General features: G+C 39.7%; 1 protein-coding gene across 7 annotated transcripts in view; it reads left to right on the forward strand.

Moving 5' to 3' along the window:
- SUDS3 (SDS3 homolog, SIN3A corepressor complex component) overlaps positions 1–13,445 on the forward strand; it is a 77,930-nt gene that overhangs the window by 24,784 nt on the left and 39,701 nt on the right. For 3 of the 7 annotated variants that reach the window (XM_042843181.2, XM_005303249.4, XM_005303248.4), the window contains 2 exons: positions 402–486; positions 3,990–4,737. The exons of 2 other annotated variants lie outside the window; for them this stretch is intronic. In XM_042843181.2, coding sequence (XP_042699115.1) covers positions 402–463 — 62 coding nt within the window. In that variant the 3' untranslated portion in view covers positions 464–486; positions 3,990–4,737. Of the gene's footprint in view, positions 1–401; positions 487–3,989; positions 4,738–13,445 lie in introns of those variants that run through there. 2 more of the 7 variants (XM_042843184.2, XM_005303251.5) reach the window with 1 other exon arrangement.

A 13,445-nucleotide genomic window follows, 5' to 3' on the forward strand; every position in this document is an offset into this window, starting at 1 on the left:
ATTGAAAGATGGAAACAAATCAGTTGCAGGAAAAAAAGCACTCTACCCTGAGAGTAAATATTGTCAACTTTTGGTGTTACACATTTTTTATGTAAGTAAGAGAAATCCTATTAAAACCTTTAATTATGGGGAGTTGTCAATAATTGTCTATTTGAGTGGGGTGGGGAAATCTGCAGTATGCAGCTTAGTGTGTTTGTAATGTTTGGGTGCAGGTGGTGGGGAGAGAAATGGGTTTAAATCCTTAGCTATGTAATGATGTGAATATGCTGAGAAGCGAGAATCCTCATGCATATAGAATCTGTGTGGTTCATAAATCAAGCTACTCATGACTTTCTAAATCTTCACAAGCAGTAGATGGGATCTCCTGGGCAGCTAACAGATTCATGCGTTGCTTTTTGCAGGTACCACAAGAGCCAGGCTATTTACCTGGAGTCAAAAGAGAACACTAAGATCAGCTGTGTGATCAGCTCTGTAGGAGCCAACGAGGTAATGGGCTTCTTTAAGTTTTGGTCAGAATGAGACAATGACAAGGGTCAGTGCAGACAAGCAAACTGGCGTCTGTCAATTGGGCTTAAAAACTCATCACAATGCAAATTGCTTGGGAGAGTAGCAGCCTCTTCCTTTGGGGAAAGATGTGGTATTTCAGAAGCTAAATCTGAGGTGCAGCTGAATTACTGTTGTATTCATAATTTTCATAATTGTGCTGCCAGTGATGCTTGTTCTGCAGTGTTAGTGGGTTTTAATATTTGTAACTTTAATAGTTTGGGTTGATCTCTTATTGACACATCTTTAAACAAATTGATTTTTACATATCCCTCTTCTGTGTTGCTCATAGACGATTTTTGGTGCACAGTCAACCTGTTAAAATTGGATTGTGATATACTCTAGTCCTCTGATTTTTCTCCCTGCTGCCTGCAGAAAAGCTTATTGACTAGGGTTTGAGGTGAGCCTCCTAGTGGGTAAAGAAGTTCAATTCACCTTTGGGTCCAGAGCCAAGTATGTCTTAAGCTCCTAGGTGGAATGAATATTAATGGTCTTGGATCAGTCTTGATGGCCAAGAATCCACATTACAGAACCGTTGCACATAACTGGTTGTTTCTGCTGAGGAGAGGCAAAGGATTGACTTGGTGGGAGACTTAAATATCTTTACCATGTAGATATGGTGTTCCCACTCTGCCCAAGCTACTCAGTTGGCAGGGCATCAGGAGGGATATTTGCATGGTATTTCCCTGGCTGTGGATTGAAAATTTCCATTACTTCTAGTCTTTAAACTTTCCAGGAACAAATATTTACTCTCATTTGACATAAAACATTGGGGATCCAGAAGAGGATGAATAAAAGGCTCGTCACTAAGTTTAGGTGTAGATAGGGTATTTCAACCTTATTGCTAACCTCATTATATATGTTACAGGATCTCTAGGTTGCCCGTTAAATTAAATCAAGATCCTAAGTCTCTTAAAAGAAAACAGCAGCACAATCTCCTGGAAGTTCACTTGCTGGAAAGCATTTATCTCTGGGATACATCTGACAGTCAGTGACTGAAATTGGCATGTTGGAGCTTGCCTTGTACAGACACCTCATGGTATTAGCAAAATGGGGGTGATGTTTGAGACTACACCCTACCATTAAGAAAGCAGGCTAGTAATTTCTCAAAAACTAGTTAGTTTTTGCAACAACAGGATGAACACTGATGGTAAACCAGACACTGGTTCCTCATACAGCAGCTGTCTGTACAGCAGCATGGTGACTGCCAGCTGGTGGGTAGTTGCCAATTTTGAAATGACTACTGGCTTAAGATACAATTAAGGGCCAAAGTTGAGCAATTTCTTAAATGTTCTCCTGGTTTTATCAAGGTTATTGGGTTTGAAATTACTGGCTGTTAATAACTATACCTACTTTCCTGTTCACATGTCCTACTCTTTGGCTGCTAGAGATACAAAGTTTCTTATGTGGTGTTTGAATGAGTTTGGCTTCAGGTTCCATGGGACATAGTAAATTCCTTCACCTCTGGCTCAGAAAAAGGTTGTCTTTAGCAGGTGTGAGTTGAGATTAATGCCTTCCACAATCTAATGGACTGAAAGGAGTTGGACAGTGCATGTTGGGGGTTAAGTCAAGTGTTCATGAGTCACTTAAGTACCAAAAAGGGGCAAGTCATTTGGCTAATGCTACTTGAATTGCTGACAAAGAGTTGGGATGAGGTTAGTGGGGGTTAAGAGGCATGTGCATCTAGGATTGATCTGAATCAAAACCTAAAACAAACTTGGTATTTAAGCAATACCAATAGGAGAATTGTGCAAAGAAAAACCATTTGGCAAACAATGTGAAAACTAACTTTTCAAGAAAACGGATAATGGAGCTAGAATTTCTTAAATTCCGTGGCCTCTGTGAACCAAAAAAGTACCTCTGAATGGGTATTAAAGGGAAAATATTTTATCAATAAAATAAAATTAATATATGGGAAATGCTCTTTTTTTATAACAACGAGCCATAGTCATTGAGCAATCGTTAGGCTCTATGGTTGATTATTTAAATGAACTTGTAGCAAAATGCCAACAATGTATTATAACACATACAGAAATGGCTAATTTGATTAAGGTTATTTCAATTAACATTAAGGATCTTAATGTTGTAAATGATAGGCTTTAGCTGAAATTAAAGAATCTCTTGCAAAAGGATAATGCAGTCTTGCATTTTCTTGAAGTGGAACAAGAGCATTCTTTCAGAGGCAGCTGGCTTCAGTATTGGATTAGAAGGATTTTTTTCCCCTCCCATTTGGCATTTCAACTGAAAACAATGGAAAGACAAGGAAGGTACTTCTGAAAGGAACCGTAATGGGGAAAATGTGTGTGCTAGGGTCTATATATACTCTTAATCATGAGCAGATAGAATTCTTTAAGGGCTTAGAGAAGGTGAACTTATAAATGTTAGTTTTACTCTGGAATTGAAACGTGCTAAGTGTGGTAACATTTCTGTGAAAAGCTGAATTTTTGGAAGTAAATTCACCAGTTATAAAGTTAAAACCCTTAAATGCTGAATATTAGTGGAGATGTTGGAGACAGTCTCCCAGTGAAAGGAATAATTAAAAACAAATGCAGAATATAATATAGTAAACAACACTTTGTTATCTTGGGGAAGTCAATGGTTAAGGTGTACCTATACCTGAAAGCCAGCACTAAAATGTGAATTGGTCAAGACTAAACTTACAGACCTTTGTAATGGAAAATATTGTACTCTATTCATAATTGCAGCAATGTTAAGTTTTTTTTATCAAGTTTTCATTCTTATTTAAAACATTTAAAAAAAAAATGAAGTTAAAATGATAAAACCAGGAGGATGTTTGCGCAGATTCAGTTTTAAAGGCATCTGATCTGGATTCCAGAATCCTTGACAATGACTTTGATTTTAAAAACTTTATTTTCCAAATGGCTATTTCTGCAGATGCAATTTGTTGTCCTTTTTAAATAGATTCTATATCTGCAGTGGTACGAATTTTCAGTGTAGGTGTTCAAAAAGCAAGCACTTCTATCTCCAAATACAACTTATAATTTAATAGTCTGAGAGATGCTTCACTGAACAAAATCAGGGCAAGCTTTTCATTTGACTAATAGTTACTTGTCTGAGCAAATCCCAGGACAAGTAATTTTATGATCTGTGGATCTAGGGAGACTTATTCTTGATTAGCTAAAACCAAATGCAAGCTTTCTGTTATGAGCTGTTGCAGTAGAGAACTTCACCTGCTTGATGCTTAGGAGGAGCAATTACTCTTTCTGATAATAGAGGGTTGGAAACAGAGAGAGGGATAAAGCTGGTGATTGGATACATTATACCAAGGTGGCTTTTAAAAAGCCATGTTTTATATTCTTCCTAAGAAAGCGGGGAGAGCTGCAGAAAGCAACCTTTATGGCAAACATTAAGGATCCCTGAAAGATTTTTCTCCAATATTTCTAATCTTGGCGGGTTTCCGTCTGCTCTCTTTCTCTCTCATGCAGATCTGGGTGAGGAAGACCAGTGACAGCACAAAAATGAGGATCTATCTCGGACAGCTACAGCGAGGGGTTTTTGTGATCCGCCGGCGATCAGCTGCATGACTGTCTGACTCTTCCTTGATTTCTTTTTATAAAAACAAAACCCTCTTATAGGAAATCGCAGTCTGTCCACCCAGCCATAGCAACAGAGATGCTGTTATGGCCTTCTGAGAGACTGTTTGTGGCTGGCCACATCATCCCCATAGTCCTTAAGTCTCTAGTGACACTCAAGCACAGCCCTGGAGCGCTGGACTTCTTCTGGACTTTGCCATAAAGCATCTCTGAGCTTTTTTCATATTTCAGGAGACTATATTTAAGAAGACTCTGCATCATATTTTCTCATCTTTATATCTTTGTACCGTGAAGCGTGTGTGTACATTGAAAACAACATAACATAAGTTTTGAATCGGGGGGGGGGGGAACCCAGCTATTTTCCTTGTTGAAAGCTAGCTCTGTTTTTTCTGCAAAGCTCAGGGTGCTAAGCAGGAGGAGACTAATCCAACTAGCTTTCTCTGTAACATGACATCGGCTCTTCTGGATGAGCTGTTGAAAGATTTGCCCCTGCAATGAGGAGTTTTTAGGAAAGTGTGGAAAGTGTTCTGGAAACCTGTAACGTGCTGATGTTCCAGTTGATTTTAACCTGGTTAAACACAGTCATACTTGGTGAATCCAAAGTTTCCTTTCTCTTCACATTAAAAACCCTTCAGATGAACCAACAGTGTGTGTCTATACTGCTACGCTACGTTTCCGTACATAGAGGAGTATAAACCAAAGGATTAACTGGACTCTGCATGAGACAGTGAGATCATATGAACAGCACAGTATAATCACGGCTAATTTTTTTACCTTTCAGTACTGTACATATAGGTTCCTTGAAATTGATGACTCAACTAATTAATGGGTCATACTGGAACAGTTGATGGGTAACTTACGATATTAGATCTTTGTTGCTCTCGGGGGCCTGATGCAAAATGAAAAGCTGCATTGCTAGGCCTTTACAGCGTATATGAAGCCTAAATTCCCCAAATGTCATAAAGTTTCTCTTTCAAGGTGTTTTCGTTAGTAGAAACCAAGATGAGTCCCTTCAGGGTCCTCTTCAAAAGTGTTGTAATTCTACAATATTTCACTGATAGTGGCATCCATTCAAATGTGTTTAAACCACTTGGGTTCCTGGTAGCTATTTTCTAAAAATACTTGACTCACAAGTGGGCACTGATGGCCGGAGACCACCGTGAAATGTGTTGATGCATCAACACGAACTGTACAACATATAGGAAAGTGTCAAATTTCTGCCTTCTATATGAGAGAAACTGAATCTCCACCCGAAAACATTGGGCAATGAGTTATAGTGTGCTCCTTTATCAATGTCTGTCTGTCACTTGGAGATGGGTCTTTATTCTTGTTTTTAAAATGCCGCCTTGTTCAAGATTAGGTTTGTATTTCTTTCATATCCGGGTAAATGAAATATTTTAAATTACCTTTCTCCATTCCTTTGTTTACTACAGTTGGGTGGCATCAAGTCCCAGTCATGAATCTGTGTGTACACACTTGAGTCTTGGGTCCATGGTGGAATCTTAGAGCATCTCTACTTACCAGTAGATGGACACTGCTGCAGTCGATGCAGGGAGTGTCGATTTTAGTGGATCTGGTGAAAACTCCCATCAATGTGTGTACTCCACCTCCCCAAGAAGCATAAGGGAAGCCGACAGGAGACGCTCTCCCCTTGACACAGCACAGTGTATCCACCACGGTAAGTGGATCTAACAATGTCGATTTCAGTTACGTTATTCACGTAACTGAAGTTGCGTAAGTTAGATCGATTTTTACCACGGTAGTGTAGATCAGCCTTTAGAGATGAGCATCTGATATACTGGCTGTGAGATTGAGTCATGTTACATCTGGAGTCTCTGCACCTTTCCCAAGGTGAGAATGGGAGGAAGACTGGTGCCCACCTCTCCAAGATGTGCTATCCTCACTGCAAACGCAGTCAGATGGAAAGCAGCAAGCTCTTTGTGTTCAGTTAACAGCATGCTTAATGCAATGATCTGCTTCTGAGACAGATTTTTATAAGGTGATGTACCAAACAGGATTTGTCACTGAGCCTTAAAACACGAACATCATGGTTCTTATAAATAAAACAGTCTTACGTAAATAGGATTCCCTACTGAATCGTGTGTGTGTGTTTCTGGGGGAGGCAGTTGGGGACCTGGGGTCAACAAAGGGCAGGAGTCCTGCCAGTCCATTAGCACCAGATGTCCTAGGTGTACATAGACACAAGTCATCACAAAACACTTTTGGTGATTTTTCTTTTGTTTTTTTTATTCCACGCTTATGGAAGTATCAGATACTATCTAGAGCCAGGCACAATGTGGATATGGGGTTGTATAAGCTTCACTGCACAGCTTTGACCATGCACCTCAGTCTTGATCAGCAACCTCGCCTTCTGTTGCAATCTTGGGCTTGCTTGACCCTTTGGAGTAGTGCCAGTGTGCAACAGTCTTCTAGTGAGCTTTTTACAAGGTTCTAATGAAAATGTCCCCTTTAGTTACATTTTGGCAATTTTCTTTTTTTACTTCGATGACATAGAATCATAGAATATCAGAGTTGGAAGGGACCTCAAGAGGTCATCTAGTCCAACCCCCTGCTCAAAGCAGGACCAATTCCCAGCTAAATCATCCCAGCCAGGGCTTTGTCAAGCCGGGCCTTAAAACCTCCAAGGAAGGAGACTCCACCACCTCCCTAGGTAACACATTCCAGTGTTTCACCACCCTCCTAGTGAAATAGTTTTTCCTGATATCCAACCTGGACCTCCCCCACTGCAACTTGAGACCATTCCTCCTTGTTCTGTCATCTGCCACCACTGAGAACAGCCGAGCTCCATCCTCTTTGGAACCCCCCTTCAGGTAGTTGAAGGCTGCTATCAAATCCGACCTCATTCTTCTCTTCTGGAGACTAAACAATCCCAGTTCCCTCAGCCTCTCCTCATAAGTCATGTGCTCCAGACCCCTAATCATTTTTGTTGCCCTCCGCTGGACTCTTTCCAATTTTTCCACATCCTTCTTGTAGTGTGGGGCCCAAAACTGGACACAGTATTCCAGATGAGGCCTCACCAATGTCGAATAAAGGGGAACGATCACGTCCCTCGATCTGCTGGCAATGCCCCTACTTATACAGCCCAAAATGCCGTTAGCCTTCTTGGCAACAAGAGCACACTGTTGACTCATATCCAGCTTCTCGTCCACTGTGACCCCTAGGTCCTTTTCTGCAGAACTGCTACCTAGCCATTCGGTCCCTAGTCTGTAGCAGTGCATGGGATTCTTCCGTCCTAAGTGCAGGACTCTGCACTTGTCCTTGTTGAACCTCATCAGGTTTTTTTCGGCCCAATCTTCTAATTTGTCTAGGTCCCTCTGTATCCGATCCCTACCCTCTAGTGTATCTACCACGCCTCCTAGTTTAGTGTCATCTGCAAACTTGCTGAGAGTGCAGTCCACACCATCCTCCAGATCATTAATAAAGATATTAAACAAAACCGGCCCCAGGACCGACCCTTGGGCCACTCCGCTTGAAACCGGCTGCCAACTAGACATGGAGCCATTGATCACTACCCGTTGAGCCCGACGATCTAGCCAGCTTTCTATCCACCTTACAGTCCATTCATCCAGCCTATACTTCTTTAACTTGGCGGCAAGAATACTGTGGGAGACCGTATCAAAAGCTTTGCTAAAGTCAAGGAATAACACATCCACTGCTTTCCCCTCATCCACAGAGCCAGTTATCTCATCATAGAAGGCAATTAGGTTAGTCAGGCACGACTTCCCCTTTGTGAATCCATGCTGACTGTTCCTGATCACTTTCCTCTCCTCTAAATGTTTCATAATTGATTCCTTGAGGACCTGCTCCATGATTTTTCCAGGGACTGAGGTGAGGCTGACTGGCCTGTAGTTCCCCGGATCCTCCTTCTTCCCTTTTTTAAAGATGGGCACTACATTAGCCTTTTTCCAGTCATCTGGAACCTCCCCCGATCGCCATGAGTTTTCAAAAATAATGGCTAATGGCTCTGCAATCTCACCCGCCAACTCCTTTAGCACCCTCGGATGCAGCGCATCCGGCCCCATGGACTTGTGCACGTCCAGTTTTTCTAAATAGTCCCGAACCACTTCTTTCTCCACAGAGGGTTGGTCACCTTCTCCCCATGCTGTACTGCCCAGTGCAGCAGTCTGGGAGCTGACCTTGTTCGTGAAGACAGAGGCAAAAAAATCATTGAGTACATTAGCTTTTTCCACATCCTCGGACATGGGAGAACTTCTCTTGCCTATGTTGGCCATTGCCCAAATTGGATCTCCCCCACCCCCTCCAAAAAAGGCCTGTGGAAAAACTATTTTCCAAACAACTTGTCCTATGGTGGTCTGCATGTATTTGTTGTCTCTGGTCTTATATTCATGAAACACCTTGCACTTGGGAGGTACTAAGCTTTTAATACTAAAAGAGGATTGTACTTCAGAATATTTTATGGTTGGGATAAAGAGGGTAGAGACTGGGGGAAGAATAGCCCTGGAGAAAAACACAGCGCAGTTCACTTTTTTCTAAACGGTTTTCTTGTAAGTTTTCCTTGTCCCTTTCCAAAGGGGGCACATTAGGTTTTTGATTTAACTTTTTAAATGGGAGTTGACATCTCCATAAAATGATGTTTTCCACTATAGGTTCAAACCATAAATGAATAGACCAGGGCTTTCAAGGAATACAAAAGTTAATCATGTGATTAATTGTGCTGCTAAACAATAATAGAAATCCAAAATATTTAAATAAATGATTTTCTACATTTTCAAATATTTTGATTTCCATTACTACACTGAATACAAATATTTGTATTGTAAAGAAAAATCGTATTTTTCAAGTCACCTGATACAAGTACTGTAGTGCAATCTCTTTATTATGAAAGTTGAACTTACAAATGTAGAATTATGTAAAACTTTAGAGCCTAGAAAGTCCACTCAGTCCTACTCCTTGTTCAGCCAATCACAAAGAAAAATAAGTTTGTTTTGTTTACATTTATGGGAGATAATGCTGCCCACTTATTTACAATGTCACCTGAAAGTGAGAACAGGCATTCACATGGCACTCTTGTAGCTGGCATTGCAAGGTATTTACATGCCAGATATGCTAAACATTCATATGCCTCTTCATGCTTCGACTACCACTCCAGAGGACGTGCTTCCATGCTGATGATGCTCATTTAAAAAAAAAAGTCATTAATTAAATTTATGACTGAACTCCTGTGGAGAGAATTGCATGTTTCCTGCTCTGTTTTACCAGCGTTCTGACATAAATTTCATGTTATACGCAGTCTTGGATGATGACCCTGCATGTGTTGTTCATTTTAAGAACACTTTCACTGCAGATTTGACAAAATATTTAGAAATTTCACATTGGTACCTTCTTAAGATAGCTACAGCACTCGACCCAAGGTTTAAGAATCTGAAGTGCCTTCCAAAATCTGAGAGGGATGAAGTGTGGCATGCGCTTCTAAAAATTCTAGACGCACAACACGCTGAGATGGAAATTACAGGACCTGAACCACCAAAAAGGAAAATCCACCTTCTGCTGGTGGCATCTGACTCAGATGATGAAAATGAACGTGCGTTGGTCTGCACTGCTTTGGATGGTTATCTAACAGAACCCGTTGTCAGCGTGGATGCAAGTCCCCTGAAATGGTGGTTGAAGCATAAAGGGACATAGGAATCTTTTTAACGCATGTGGCATGTAAATATCTTGCGACGCCAGTTGTAACAGTGCCATATGAATGCCTGTTCTCACCTTCAGATGACATGGTAAACAAGAAGCAGGCAGCATTATCTCCCATTAATGTAAACAAACTTATTTTTCTTAGTGATTGGCTGAACAAAGAGTAGGACAGAGTGGACTTGTAGGCTCTAAAGTTTTACATTGTTTTGTTTTTGAATGCAGTTATATAACACATCTACATTTGAGATTGCACTTTCACGATCGAGATTGCCTTATAGTACTTGTGTGAGGTGAAATGAAATATACTATTTCTACCGTGCAAATATTTGTAATAATAATATAAAGGGCTACTGTACACTTTGAAAATGTAGAAAAACATCCCAAAATATTTAAATTTCAATTGGTATTCTATTGTTTAACAGTGCAATTAATCGCTTTTTTTTGTTAATCGCATGAGTTAACTGCAACTGCTAGCTCTAGAATAGATAAATGCATTTGCTACAGGCTTGAGAAATATTTAACTTTTTTTATGAATACTAGCATAAAATTAATAATTTGACCTGGTTAACATTGCTGCAATTATTAATAGAGTACAATATTTTCCGTTACAAAGGCTTGTAAGTTTAGTTTTGACCAATTCACATTTTAGTGCTGGCTTTCAGGTATAGGTATATTCTTAACCATTACGATGCCAGCTATAACAGTGCCAAAAATAAACACTCTCTTCAGGAAGACTAAACTGTAGTCTACTATAGACTCATATAAGGGAAACAAATGCCTTTCCTTTTGAAAGGGGGTGGGACTGTGCAAAGACCTGTTTTAATCTTAAAATTGTTCAATAAATCCTTAATCATTCAAATATATTGGAGCACAAAAACTTCCTTGTAGTGAAGGGGTGTTAACCATGATCAACCGAACCCACTTCCTATGGGATTTGACTGCCTAACTCCCTTAGGATCCTTCAAAACTCCTCATCAAAAGAACTGTTATTGGGACGATTACAAAATAGGTCAAATACAAGAGGAAACAAGATTTTCAGGCTCAAACACTTAGGCTGGGATATTTTTAGTGCCTAGGTTAGTTTAGGAGCAAAAATTAACAACTTCCAAGGCAGTGGGTTTGCAGGTCACTTTTTTTCCCAGATCTGAAGAGCTTTGTGTAGGTTGAAAGCTTGTCTCTACCACCAACAGAAAAGTTGGTCTATTTTGTGCGTCTCAGGTCACTTAAGTACTTCTCAGAATCCCACATTAGAATGTCTAGTTGCTATAGAATACTTTATGCACTTAAACACTGTGTACTGACATCAGCTTACAGAGCATGTCAGGCTGTAGCTGTTCTTGTTAACTGGATAATTGACACTCCACTGTGTTTAAAACAGTAGGGCCCAAATGTCTTTCCATTTGCCATTAATCTTTTTGCTCTCCTGGAACAATCTTTACAGGGAGAATGAAACTTGCATGGGATTTATAGTTTTGTGGGACTTGGAGTCGGTCTGCATCAGGGCTTCTATAGTGTGTGTCTAATATTTGTACTTCATGGTTTTATCAAACCAACATCCAGACCTCTTATCCTTCAGAATAATCCTGCTTTATTTCCACCTTCTCTGAGCAGCAGTGTGGATAAAAATAATTTTTAACTTTTTTTCATTTACATTACCTTTCTCTTTAAAAAATAAACTACTTGAACTTTAAATGTGAAGTTCAGGCTTCAACATAATTTCAGTCTACTAAAACCATTTAAATAAAAAACCCCATCAACCAACCCTCAAATTTCAATGAGTTAAAGAGTGCAGGTTTTTAATGTTATACATAAAAGCAGGCGTGGGAGGAGACATCTTAACTTTTTTGAGGTCAACTCAAGCTTTATAAATGTCACAATGACATGTATTGCATTAGGCATCTATTTTCTGTATTTACAAGCAAGCAAATGTTGGTATTCATATTTTTTCAAAGTGTATTTGTTGTGGACAGTATATTTTGCCTTATGTACTTTTTTATTTCAGTTTAGCAGGTCCAGAGAGAATATAGTCTTTATTTTGGACTAGTTCATTCAAAGTTGAGAAACCAATTGGGAGTTGGAAAGCTTTATTTTCCTCTTCCAATCTGTGAATGAAAAGCAGAGTGGAGAGGATGAGATCAACTAATTCTTAAAAATCTGAAGGAGGGGAGACCTAGATTTTGAAAATCTGACCTATAATGCAAAAAAATATATATATATTTAAAAACAATGGTAAAATGCTGTTTTTGTACGCTTCTAATTGAATTCCATTTTCCTTCTAAATTCTGTGTGACACAAATCAAGGGCAAAAAAGCCATCTAGTAAGTGCATCATTCACATTTTCTAACACTAAAAAATAAGAATCTAAATAAATGTATGTTAAGCTAGATAATTGTTTAAATATGGTTAGGTATAAAGTATACTCCTGGTTATCAAAAAGCAACCAATTAGTATAAAGGCCCACTCCAGTTGCAAATTAACTTATTTTAATTGTTATACCAACCAATGAGAATGAAGTCTTGGAAAATAACTAGGAAGTACAACAGCAAAACACGATTGAGTGGCGTGGCTTAAATTGAGGTATCCTGCTTTAACCAATGATTAAAGTCCTTGCTTTTAATCAGTTCTCTGCTCTCCGGAGGAGTTGGGGAAAGACTGGAACAAAACACTGGACAAAGCTGCATTTCCTCAAGTGTGCCAATGTAATGAAAGCACATGTAGAGAAGCTCAAGCTCTTCAGGGAGAAGCTACCTCCACCCATAGTGCACTTGAACAATTATTCAGTACTATATCACAGACAGGAATCGGTGCCTTTCAGATCACGAACCACCAGTTATACTTGTAATGTGGATGGCCTAACAAGGGAACTACAAAAAGCAAAATCCATTCGCTGAGGGAGAAGCTTTTGAATCAAAGCCTCTTTTGCACACATGCATGACAGAAAATTCCCCCTCACACCTCCAGCAGTAGAGCGGGGAACGGTGCTTTACATCATATCAGGACAGTGTCCATATGAATGTATGTATTTCAGTATGACAGTTCCCAGAGCCGCAAGCAGCTGTGAAGATATAGAATGCTAGTTGATAATACCAAGTCAGGTGGAGTAAATGCACAAAGATCACCATAAACATAGGTGGAAAACATATTCTGCCCAAAAGGACTCCCAAGGTGTTAAAACCTTATTTCTAAATAGAGACTCTATATCTTAGTGATTTTAAAAATTAAGGTTTATAAAGTGTACTGCAAAAAAAAAAAAAGCCTTATTCAAGTTTAAAAGAGCATCTATTACGACCTAGGAATAGGTCGTCTAAGCACACAGAGCAATGGTTTCTAAAAATACTAATTCAATAGTGTAGTTTATCGCTACTGAGGAGGGTAAAACAGCCTTGCAAAACGGATGTGAATAATTACCAGCTCTGGCGTGATCTACTAGGCCTGCCCTTTACTAGAACAATGAAAAAACTTTGGGTGAAATACAAAGGCAAACCACTAAATGACTCTTCCTGCTTTTTGCCTGAAGAAGTTAGAAGAAATAGCCTATTGAGGAAAATGTTGTGGTCTGCTACTTAATCCTGCCTCATGTAACCGCTTAAATTCCCCCTCCCTTTGCAGGTGCTTTGTTGTCATGTCCTCTCTTCTAGCTGGAGAAGTAACGGGGACTCCCAATCCTTCCCAAGCATT

This window comes from Chrysemys picta, chromosome 15, assembly GCF_011386835.1.
Source record: "Chrysemys picta bellii isolate R12L10 chromosome 15, ASM1138683v2, whole genome shotgun sequence".
Taxonomy (NCBI): domain Eukaryota; kingdom Metazoa; phylum Chordata; order Testudines; family Emydidae; genus Chrysemys; species Chrysemys picta.